This window comes from Formica exsecta, unplaced genomic scaffold (genome assembly GCF_003651465.1).
Source record: "Formica exsecta isolate Colony F162 unplaced genomic scaffold, ASM365146v1 scaffold659, whole genome shotgun sequence".
Taxonomy (NCBI): domain Eukaryota; kingdom Metazoa; phylum Arthropoda; class Insecta; order Hymenoptera; family Formicidae; genus Formica; species Formica exsecta.
Genome location: NW_021853421.1, coordinates 424,454 through 436,599, shown reverse-complemented (window position 1 = coordinate 436,599; position 12,146 = coordinate 424,454). Strand labels below are relative to the sequence as shown.

Genomic DNA, 12,146 nt, shown 5'->3' with positions numbered 1-12,146 from the left:
ATATATATAAATATATAAATTAATATTGCAGCTACATGTTAAAAAAATTAATAAAACATTAGATAGAGCAATTAAGATATTCGAAGCGATTTCAAATGTCGAATATATATATATATATATAAATTAATATTGCAGCTACATGTTAAAAAAATTAATAAAACATTAGATAGAGCAATTAAGATATTCGAAGCGATTGATGTAATTCAAATGTCGAAATATAAATTCGGTCATTATTTAACTCGGATCAAAATCGTGACAAGTGATTTGTGGAACCTAAAGCAATAACGGTAATGAATAATAGCGAAGAAATGGGATTAAGATGTTGAGAAAGTATTTCACGCTAATAAAACGAAAAGGATATCGGGATCCAGCATTAACGAGACGCGGGCAGTTTGTGACGCAAATTACGCGTCTCTCCTCCTTTTCGAGACGAGCCGTCATCGTCCGTCGACTCGTTCGAGCGTTAAATACGACTGCGAGCGAGCATTAAATAATGAGCTTCGCCGACGTATTGTCAGTAATTACCGTAAGGTGTCTGGGCTCGTCGTGCCGTTACAAATTCGTACACGTTGTCGGCGGTGCTCCTGCAGCGCGGAGACGCAGGATCGGATTCGCAAAATCCTCGGAGAGAAATCCTAATCTTGAGAGATGCTTTTTTTTTTATATAGCATATTAAAATATATTATAATAATTTCGTTATTTAATAAATATAACGCAGCAATTAGAAAGACATTGGAAATACGTTGACAATAATGAATTAATAATTATTAATTAATAAGAGAACCTAGAGAAATTAAATCTTTTTATTATCTGCATCTCTTAAATTTATTTTTAGTTGTATAATATATTCTATTACGTTATAATTTATAATTAATATGTATATAATATATAATATATATAATTAATAATTTATATATTTTGAAATTATATAATTATTATACACAGAGTGATTAATTATCTATATATTGAATATTATATATTGGTATATATTAAAGATTTAACTATGAAATGTATGTAAATATTTGATCTTCAAATTTCTTTAAATATAATGCATCAACGATTTAAGAAGTCGTATGGCTGGAAAGTATCGAGCCGATCACAATTGCCCATCAATCTGTCCTTATCCTTTCCAGTGCGGGCCTGTGTGTAGAGACATAATTGGGCTGCGTGACGCACACGAGCTGCAAGACGTAGGACAATGATCTTTCGCCTGTGGGCCTACTTGCGTAACAGCATGCACGAGGGAGCGGTACCTCTCGGGGCCCGAAAAGGCCCCCAACAGGATGACTCTAATGTTTGCCAAGGAATACGCGCCGCTCTTACCGCAGAAGCGATTTTGTCTTAGATAAATCTGTATTGTAGATATTTCGCGCGGGCTCAGATAAAATAAAAGGAGAGATATTTGATTTAACTTTTTTAAAATTTCTTTATCCACTTCTTGTTTGTTATTTTATTTAAAATCTTGAATAACAAAAAAAAAGAGGTAACGAAGACTGTATTATCATATTAATTTCACTTTTTTTTGTTTTTTATATATAATATTAATTTTATAAAATTATTTTAAAAAACGTCTCTCTCTCTCTCTTTCTCTCTCTTTCTCTTTTAGCCATGTTTTCAATATTAATGTAAAGTTTCCTATATTTTGTATAAGTTCATCGTTTCTCTTTGGACCCGTAACATTTCGAAAAACATCGCACATAAAATTTTTGGGAACATAGCAAGTTTTGAATTGTCTAAAAAAAGTCGCATAAAAATGACGTAAGTTTCTTAGGCTTGGGAGAAAATAAAATATCGAAACATAAAAGTGTCGAAAGCCTTGGCCCGGCTCTAAAATCAATATTGGCGAGCACACGAGTTTTATGCAAATTCCTCCGAAAGAAAACAATGCGGCACATCAGACGGCACATATTGCACAAAACTGGTGGGACGTAAGACCGCGAGAAGAGATGAAGAACTACGAGGCAATGCTAGCCGAGAGAAATATCTCTCGACAAAACAATTAGCATTCGTCGTAAGTTATCCAGGGAGAGATAGAGAGAGAGACGATTATTAATTCAACGTCATAAACGTAGAACGAGTAAGAATGTGCACCCGTCGCTCAGTTATCTCGCGAAGCAGGGCGATCTAAGACGCGAGATAGTAGCAAAGACATTTGTGGCGATTACGCGAGCAAACCCAAGATGCTTATCTCACGCGCGCGTGTAATTAATAAGGCACTCCCTTGCGGGCGATTTCTAAGAATGGAACCCCTTTACCTCACTTATCATTTTCCATGTCATATTTTTCGTTCACTAATTTAATTACGTTGGCAAAATTAAATTAAAAAAAATGAATATTAATCAATTTAACTAAGTGAGACGTAATTAATTTACCATATAACAGCCAACGCCCCGAACGATAACTCATCCCTAAGTTAACAACAAACATCTTCAATCATAAAATTTTAATTAATATTTATATATTCCTTAAATTTTTTAATGTTTTCCAATCTACATGTGTATTAATTTAATAAATGTCGATTATGTACATGGGAATCAAGTGAATAAAATTTTAATTTTAACGATCGAGATAAATGATAAGTAATTAGGTTAATAAGATTAAATTGGAAATTGAAGATTTCGAAATTGAATTTTTCAAAACGTTCTATATTTTAGACTTTAGACGATATACACACACATGCTTACATTATGCTCAGAGATCTCGTTCGCGAATATCAATTTGTTGAAACGTTTCCAGGATCTGTCATCTAGTTTAACGGCGCAACAATTGATGTTCTCCAAAGATCATCTCTGGTTGGTTGCATCTCCAGGCGTTGCGTAAGCGTCGTGCTCTCGCCCCTCGCTCTCGCATATTAAAGAGCCGCGCATTTGCGTATAATGCAGGGCGAGATGCGTGCGATTTGCATTCGAAACAGGATCGACTGTGACTTTGCACATCTACATCTCCCTTCTCTCTCCTTCCCTCTTTCTCTCGCTCTCTTTTTCTCTCTTATTCGCGCCCTTCCCGTTTTCTCCTTGCTATCTCGCTTCAAGTCTTCGTCCTCTTCCTTTACGAACTTCCCTTTCTTTTTATTTTTAATACCTTAACCGGCCCGCGAAAAAGAGACGGCAGAATGCGAGATGAGGAATGACCGAACTGCACAAAGTTGCAAGTGCACAGGAGGGTTTTTTTTTTTTTATAATAACGCTTACGCAAGCTCGACTCGCGAGTTGCTCTTCTTTGTCTCTGAACTCGTTTTTTTACAACGCCCAGGTTCCGGATTGAATTCAAACAACCTCCTCAAATTAATCATTGCATTGTAAAACAGATTTTAGATTTTTTGGGGGAATTGATTAAAATTGATCTAATCAGATTTTTATCACTGATAATAATCAATGCCATTCTATGTTATAAATACATATATAAAATATTAATAGATAATGAATTTTTCTATATAAATAATTCCTCTTTCAAATTCTATAAAAAATAGTAAACTTAGAAAGCTTGTTTATTAAAATAAAAGAAAAAAAACTTTAAGTAAAGTTCTAATTAAAATCATATTTCAATTATCTCGAGATTTAGAGAATTTTAAAGTTTCGAAATGTAAATTTGATATTATTCAATTGATTCGATTTATTTTATAAGAGCAATTGAAAAATTTGAAAAGGAGAAAAAGAATGGACACAAAATGTTCGTTGATTAAATTTGAGATGACAAAGGGGAGAAGAGAAAGACGATTGTGTCGCCGACGACGCAAGGTTGCACGATTTTAATCGTGGCGAATTGCGGGTTTCGCAAGCTAATGAAAAGTGCGACATGCGCGTCTGGTGTTCGTGCTTTTTGCCGGGCCCTGCATCTCGAGATCTCATTGTCAGCGTACTCGTGTCGCGTCGAAGAAGGAACATTTTCTACGAGTATTTATTAAGAAATGCTGAAAAAAATATCAGCATATACGCAAACAAACGTGACCCAAGATCAACGTGAGAATTTTTATACGGACAGAAAACGTTTGAATTTAAAAGTATGTGCAAACTTATGTTAATTTAAATTAAATTTGAATTTTATTTAATTAAATGTGAATTAAAGTGACATCAAAAGTAGGATACAAAACTTGCTTTAATTTTTATAAGTTATATTTATAGGTTTATATTTATATTTTATAAATTATAAGTTATCTCCAAATTAATATGTAATATTATAATTATAGACATAATTTTATCAACACTTTTTATTATTTTATTAACTGCTTGAAATTATTAAAATTGCTTAAGATTGTAAAGAGAATCAGACCACTGTTGTCTTTCAATTATTACCCTTAATAAAAAAAACTTGATGGCCAAAAACAATTAATCTCTTTGATTTGAGGTTTCATTATCTATCCTTCCCTCTCCCCCTCTCTTGAAAAAAGGAAAAGTAAAAATTACGCGACTTCTAAAGCATCGTGTAGACGTTCACATCCGTGCCGCGGGCTGTCGGAAAGTGAAGTATCAAAAGGGCGACGTACGGGCGGAATAAGAGTGAACGCTAAGTCTCTCGAGCTCCAGCTCTCGAGTAGGTTGTCAGAGGCCTTCGGGGCACAGTTGCACCATCTCCGGACGGAGTTAGACCCCCTTAGGCGAACCGGCGGCCTTATTTACCCTTCCACTACGCTGGGCCCGGGCGGCCCACACGCGCGTGTGTGTCCGTGTACGGTTCAATTAAAACGTGTTTACCGCGACTAAACGCGAAGTTCACGATCCGATCTTTTTGCGAAACAAAAAAGTGATCTGGAAAACGTAGATTGGAAATGCGAAAATTATCAATATGAGATGAATAACTGACTTTTTTTTTAAATTTTGAAATATTAATCTCGGAATATAGGGTAAATTAAATTTAAAATTAGTTGCTACTTAATTGCCGCGACTTTTGTGATGAAATGAAATGAAAGTTATGAAAGATACATAATAACTAATAATGTGTGTGTGAAATAAATAAAAAATAAATAAAACAAAATAAATTTAAAAAATAATAAAAATTAATAACATTAAATATAGACTTTATGTACATATTTTTTTATTTAAATCTTTTTCGAAAAAGAACTGGCCAATTAAGAATTAATATCATTTAAATATATAGTAATGTTCATTAATATAATTATGAAAAAATTATTTACTATAATTAATTTTCCCTTAATTTCCTTTCCTTCCTGTAACATTCGCATGTGCAGCTCGATAATTTGTTCCAAACCACCAACGTTCGATTAGTTATCGAAAATATTCATGTTGGTCAATGAGCGGATCATTCATCTCCTCGTGATCGCGTCGCGCGAATCCTGATTGATACAAAGGAGGCCGCTCGAGTGCTCTTCGCAAATCCGGCCGTTCGCCGAAAGTTCGCGTGTCGTCAGAGCACAGTGCGCTATAAATTGTTTCGAGGACGAGGTCAGCTCGCAAATTCGAAAGGACGAATGTGATTTAAGGATGAGAGTTTCCCCCCCGTTCCTTTTCATCTATCTAACGTCCCAACGAACGATCAGCGATTCCTTCTTGTCGCTTATCAAAAAAGTGCATACTCACATTAGAAATATACGGAAATTTGCAAAAATTTGCAAAACTTTGAGTATTCTAAATAATCTTTCCGGGTCTCTTCGACTTAAAAAATTTTAAAAAATATTGAAGAAAGCATATCTCACAAATAATTCTATTCAAATCATATTATTATTACACTTAATCTATTTTTATGACATACATTATTCTAATCTTTTTATATTTTTTATAATCTATTGTGTGTTTTATATTTTCATATATATATTTTACGATACACACAATATATTTTTCTTTGTTTCTCTCTCTTTCGTTGATTCGTAGTAATAGAGCGATCGACGTGCAGAAAACGCTAAGCGCGCGTAAAATCGCGGAAGATTACGGATCGCGAAAAGAAAATATTTCCACGATTGACTACACGATCGCGTAATTTCGTAACGAGGCAATTTAGGCGATCGTTGTTGATAAGAATTAATCACGCGTGAGAATCGGATCGTATCGATATCAAGCGGTGGACAATTACCCTGCGATATCCGATCTCGGTCTTTTACCTCGATCGAATCGCGATTAAAGATCACTTCGTTTTACCGGCGGTTATCTTATCTTCTTCTTTCTTTAATCTTCCTTTGCGGAACGGTGATTTCGATTGGAATGGCGTATCTAACGTTTTACGCGAGAAATTATCTACGCTAAAATATTTTCCACGATTTTTTAATACGATAACATGAATGCTCGATCAAACAATACAACGAGTTATCTCCTTTCTTCTTTATTCAATATTATTTAGATATTTAATTAAAATATATCAATGAGAAAGAGTTACGTCAAAAGAGGCCGTTACGCGGCGAGTCGAATCTCTTATTCTCCATAAGGAAAAAGATCGATTCACGAAACGAGAGTGAGAGTACGATTAGGTGACTGAGTCGCAAAACTTCAGCGAAGTGAATGGAGATCTCCCACTCTCTCTAGAGTGCTCTGTGTCCTGTCTGTTCAAAATACAGGGCGTCCGAAAAAAAATATGACAAATAATTGTGACTGTTCTGTGTATATTTTTAATAATAAAAATAAAATTTAATCACACGCACATATGCGCAATTATAAAATTGCAATCTTAAGTATCGTGGAAAGAATTATTAATTATGCAGTTGTCGATCACACAGTTTTACAGTCGCAATTACAATGACGACAAAAAGTAAGTTGCTGCATTTGTTATTCACTGCCATTGGAATACAAAGTACAAGAGAGTCGCGCACGTTTAACAACTTCTACAGAATTCATACATATATTTACAGACACACGATCTTTTAAGAAGCGTGTGTCTCCATTCAGCGAGTATCCGAAACATAATCGTGATCGATGTGGCTCATTTAACAGACGCGAAGAGCAGGTTTTACGCGTGAGAGATATTATACAAAAAACGGTCAACACAAGATATGTTAATTAATTATTAATCGTGACGTAACAAGCGAGACGATGATACGCACTTCTTTCTCGTACGCGTGTCTTCGTTAAATGCAAATATCATTAAAATATCGTCGAGAGAATAATGCTATTCCTTTTTTGTAGAACCTCCCGCTGTATGCTGCAAAGTCTTTTGGTTCGTGAACATTTTTGCGAAACTGTCGCTTTATCTGATATTAATCCTCACTAAATGAAAATCTTTGCAATTCAAATTTTTGCATTGTGGATTAATTAAACGTCTGAATTAATAAACAAATTGTTTTATTTTGCGTTGCTCAAGAGATTTGATGGCTATTACGTATCATCGATAATTATTTTTTAAGTAATAATTTCTTTTTTAAAATAAAAAAAAAGTGTGTGTGTGTGTGTGTGTGTGTGTAAGTTGTATATTAGTAGAAAATTAAATTTTCTGCTATTAATTGTCATGTGTGTTATAAAAATACCGTTAAAAGTATACACATGCGAATAAATTACTATTGTAAATAAATTAAATAATCAATACAAATTAAATATTAAATTACATATCTTTATTAATAGATTAAAAATAAAACATCAAAAATAGAAAATATTCGAGAAGGCAAAATGGAAGAATGTTCACATACATATATGAACATGCTTTTTACGATCAAAGATAAGAATTTACACAGACATAATAAAATATTCTCGGCGAGCAAATCTTAGTTCGTGCCGTTATATATTCATATCACAATTTTTTGATATAAACTTGCACATTTATTTCGGCAGTTAAACTCAAACAAGCAAAACACCCAAGAACAGAATAATAGAAGGAGGAAAGAACTCGTCATAATTTAGATAAGACAGATTTCCTCTATCTCTCTCTAAATTTACGCGAAAATATTTTTACTCTATCACCGCTTCTCTTTTATCGCAAAGTATACTCTCAAAACTGTCTATTATAAATAATTTATAGCTTTGTTTGTGTTATCTATTGTGTTTAAAATTAAAATTCAATAATAATTCAAATCTGATTTATTTCATTTAAATTTACTATTTCATTTTAATTTCAAAAACTAATTAATTAAATCATTGATGAACAAGTTCTATATTCATAAAATTTCTAAGTTTAAACTTCTTTTCAACATAGAAATTTTAAATAAATTTAAAAATATTAAATTAAAAATATTATATGCCTTCAATTTTATTTTTTTAAATAAATTTTTTTATTGTTACGATTAGAGAGAGAGAGAGAACGATAACAACACTTACCTGCGCCAAACTTGCCACGGCGAGGCCGAAGGTGAACGCAATGTGCACGACAGTCGGCGTATCCGTCCACGTGATGCAGGAGGCACAGCCTATGAAGACCAACAGGAACGTGCCCAGAATCTCGGCGAACAGCATCACCAGGAAGTCGAGTTTGGTGATCTCCTCAAAGCCGACAAACTCCTTGATACCTGCGAAAGAAAATCGAAGAATTAAATCTAACTGTAATCCGTTCTATTTTTCCAACAACTTAAGCATTTGAAAAAATGTTTCCAATTTCTATAACTTTAATTTTCACAACAGTAATTTAATCTCCTTGATTAAAAAGTATTCCTATGGATTCAGTTTCACAATGATTCTTGTATTTCTTGTATTTAAAATAACGGAAGAGAAAAAAACCAGTAATTTTTGTAACTCTCTTGTAAAAATTTTTAATTTAAATTTTATTTATTTATCTAATATAATTTTTTAATTCAATAAAGATTCTTGTAATTATATTTTTTTCATTTGAAGTTTATTAATTGATTTACAGTTCAGTTTATATTATCGTGTAAATTGAATTAGAGAGTTGAAATGAAAAAGTGTGACAAGATAGATAATTACAAAACTAACAATTTTTTTATCACAATATCAAACGATATGTATAAGAAACATGTGTCTCTGATCGCCTATTGAAGTGCAGTGGAGTGGATTACACAGTTGTGATTAAAAGGCGTGATTAAAAGGCATCCACATGATAACATATAAATGTTTGATACAAATTAAAGATGAAAGTTACGAGTGTCCGCATTATCGTAAGGAATTTCTCGAACATCTTTAAACGCCGAAGCGCTTTTAAGTACACCGACAACTATTGCGAAACAATAATTATCTATAAGTAATAATACATTTTATAAATTCTAATTGTTATAATTTCTAACTATTAATATTTCTCTAATTTTTAAATATTTTTAAATATTTTTAAATATTTGATTTTAGGATATTATTTATTTTATCGATAACAATTTATTTTGCTGTATTAATTTTAACATGTAATATAACTAAAATGTTTAGAAAAAAAACCTTGATTTTATACGATTTATTTTATAAGATTTAAACAAATAAAAGTAGATACCTTTTTTCTCACGACACCTTGTATACGGTTTTTTCTTAGATCGCAATGCTAGAGCATACAGTTTGCCTATGTAATTTACTACACAGTTTGCCTATGTAATTTGCTATCCAGTTAACAAACGACGCATATCTTCGTTTGTATGCATCGTCACGATAAATACTACCTTGAATTCTTCCACTTATCATTTTCATTGATCGACTACTTCCTCTTTTTTTCTATACATGTGATCGGGATAAAAATTTTACGTTAATAAATGTTTCCGCATCTTTAAAATACTTAAAAAAATTTTGATTTCATCCGCGACATTTATCGTTGGTACATTCTTGAGATAAATGCAAATATTACTTATTTGCAAGTGTAACAAGTATTTTATGTTTATGTATATTTTGTTTTTGTAAGATAGAAATATATTTTGCTAAAATCTTCGAATCACTGACCTGTGAGACAAAAAAATTTTTACTATCTGGCGCCTCTTATCGAAATCTTATCTCTCCTTGATTAGATCCTAAGGGGAATGCATATGAATTTTATACGAAATAAAAAATAACGCATTTGAAAAAAGACAAGATAATTTACAATGTAATAGAAAAATAAGATAAATATCTTAGAAAAATAAGATAATTTATGATATAATAATTATAAAAAATTCAAATAGAGATCTAAAGATAAAGTTGATCAATTTTTTGCCCAGTGAACATCCATCTCTTCTCATTCACAACTCTCGATATAACTTCTCGACACATAAAAAGCAAAGAATATTTAACAAGAATATCTTGCCATCAATATGTTGTTCTTGCAAGCTTTCCTCAACATTCTCGTCAACAATCAATAATCCTGTGTCACATACCTTTCCACTGTTTGCTCATGATTGCTCCAACACCCCAGCGACCAGTTCACTCTACCACCCCTTCGGATTTCCCTTAAATCTCCTCGAGGAAGTTACCCACGTCGGCGAAGACGAGCCGATTTCGATCGCACTCGACAACTTCCAAGCAAAGATCACCTCGACGTTTTCGGGCGTACTTGTCACTAACTTTCAATTAGGAAATTTGAATAATCGAAGTATGTTTACGCGTGTGGGAAAATACGAAGAGAGCGGAGGACCGGCACTTCCTGCGCTATCGCGAGTGCACACCACGTGAGAGAGATTCTGGGCGACGTGCGCGCGAGTTTCGCCTTCATATATCGCTTGCGTTCGCCAACCACGGGGTCCTCCCTCTTCCCAAACAACGGCGCGCGCGCGGATCTCCCTGCCGCCCTCCTGTCACCTCTTCGGAGTCTCCCACCGAACGTGCGGCGAAAGCTTCTTGAGGAAGGAAGAAGTCGAGGATCGCTCGCATACGGGGTACAACTGAGATTCTATCGTTCTCGATCTGTCAGGACGTGAAACCCGGTCTATCGCGTACCTATGTATATAATCGCGACGCCTATCCTTGACACGCGCCGGAGCTTATCATTCCAATATGAGTTACGATATCTAAGAAATTTTATAAAAATCCTATCATTAAGTAGTAAAAGATTATCGGTATTAAATAATGGAATTCAATATAATTGGATAGATTTTATAAAAGATTTGTTTTTATTGAATTATAAACTCTTATATATAATTAGAAACACACACGGTTATAGAACAATTATAATTAAATTATAATATAATTCTGTAATCTTTTTTTTTTTAATATGCCAAAAGAGGAAATTATTGCAAAATTTTAAGCCTTTATGTAAAATTTATTCACTCTTTTTTTATTAGATCTTAAAAATTTTCGTGCCCAAAGCTATCTAAGATTTATTTGCAAATCTAGAATATATTTCCAACACTTCTTCACGATATTTTTTTTCGACGTCGTCTGGACAAGTTTCTCGTTTACAGTAAAAATGCGTTTTTGCATTCCAAAATTATAGAATATAAATTTTATTCGCGCGTATCTCTTCTAATTAATTATTATAATTATCACTGATCATCGAAAACTACGTTATCGAACAGTCGTTCGTAAATTGCAGAAATACATAACGCATGTCATATGTAATAAAACAACCATAAGTGCCACGCGAAAAAGTTTGGCATGCGTAAAACACGTGCCTCGCCCTATACGCGCGCGTGGACAGTGTCATTCATGAATTCGCGATGAATCTCATTTAGATAGATAGATGACCTTTAACGGTCAATACTAATTTGTAATTTATATTCTTATATAATTCATTGAAATTCTAATTGTAAGTATTTATAGAAAACACGTTCGAGAACAACAACTTCCAATTCGCCTCAGATTCGTCATCGTTGATTTTTTAACCATTTTTCATTTGTTTATTTATTATTAAATAATTAAATATTAATTATTATATGTTAAACCAGTTTAATATATGTTGTAAATGTATAGAATATATAAAATAATAAATATCAATTTTTGCATATTGCGTAATTTAAGAAAATAGACTCGTGTTAATAAATTTATGGTATGATGTGTCAGTAAAAACTATCCAATTCGATTTCGTGCAATTCGATCCTCCTCTCTCCCTCTATCTTCACTTTCATTTTCGTCGCCGGATAAAAGAAAACACTCTTTTAACGCGCGAGCTGAAAAATCGCTCTCGCGTGGGCGTGACGAGAGGCGATCTCTTTCGTTACAAAAATTCAATTCAACGTGACGTACATTAAGTCAACGAGTTGCTGTAATGCACGGAGCGATATAAAAATGCCTGCAAACTTTGTCGATACCATGTCCTTGGCGAACTCGAGATAAAGAAAGAATAAACATACTGGGTAAGCCGAAAGTTGGGGCGCATAAAGAGAATTTTTTTATTACATCTCTTTTTTATTATTTTCATATAATTTAAATAATATGAAT

General features: G+C 33.1%; 1 protein-coding gene across 3 annotated transcripts in view; it reads right to left on the bottom strand.

Moving 5' to 3' along the window:
• Positions 1-12,146, bottom strand: part of LOC115242873 (aquaporin AQPAn.G-like) — a 49,811-nt gene that overhangs the window by 21,063 nt on the left and 16,602 nt on the right. For 2 of the 3 annotated variants that reach the window (XM_029819451.1, XM_029819452.1), the window contains exon 3: positions 8,190-8,377. In XM_029819451.1, the coding sequence (XP_029675311.1) occupies positions 8,190-8,377 (188 nt within the window). Of the gene's footprint in view, positions 1-8,189; positions 8,378-10,147; positions 10,501-12,146 lie in introns of those variants that run through there. The other variant, XM_029819453.1, reaches the window with a different exon arrangement.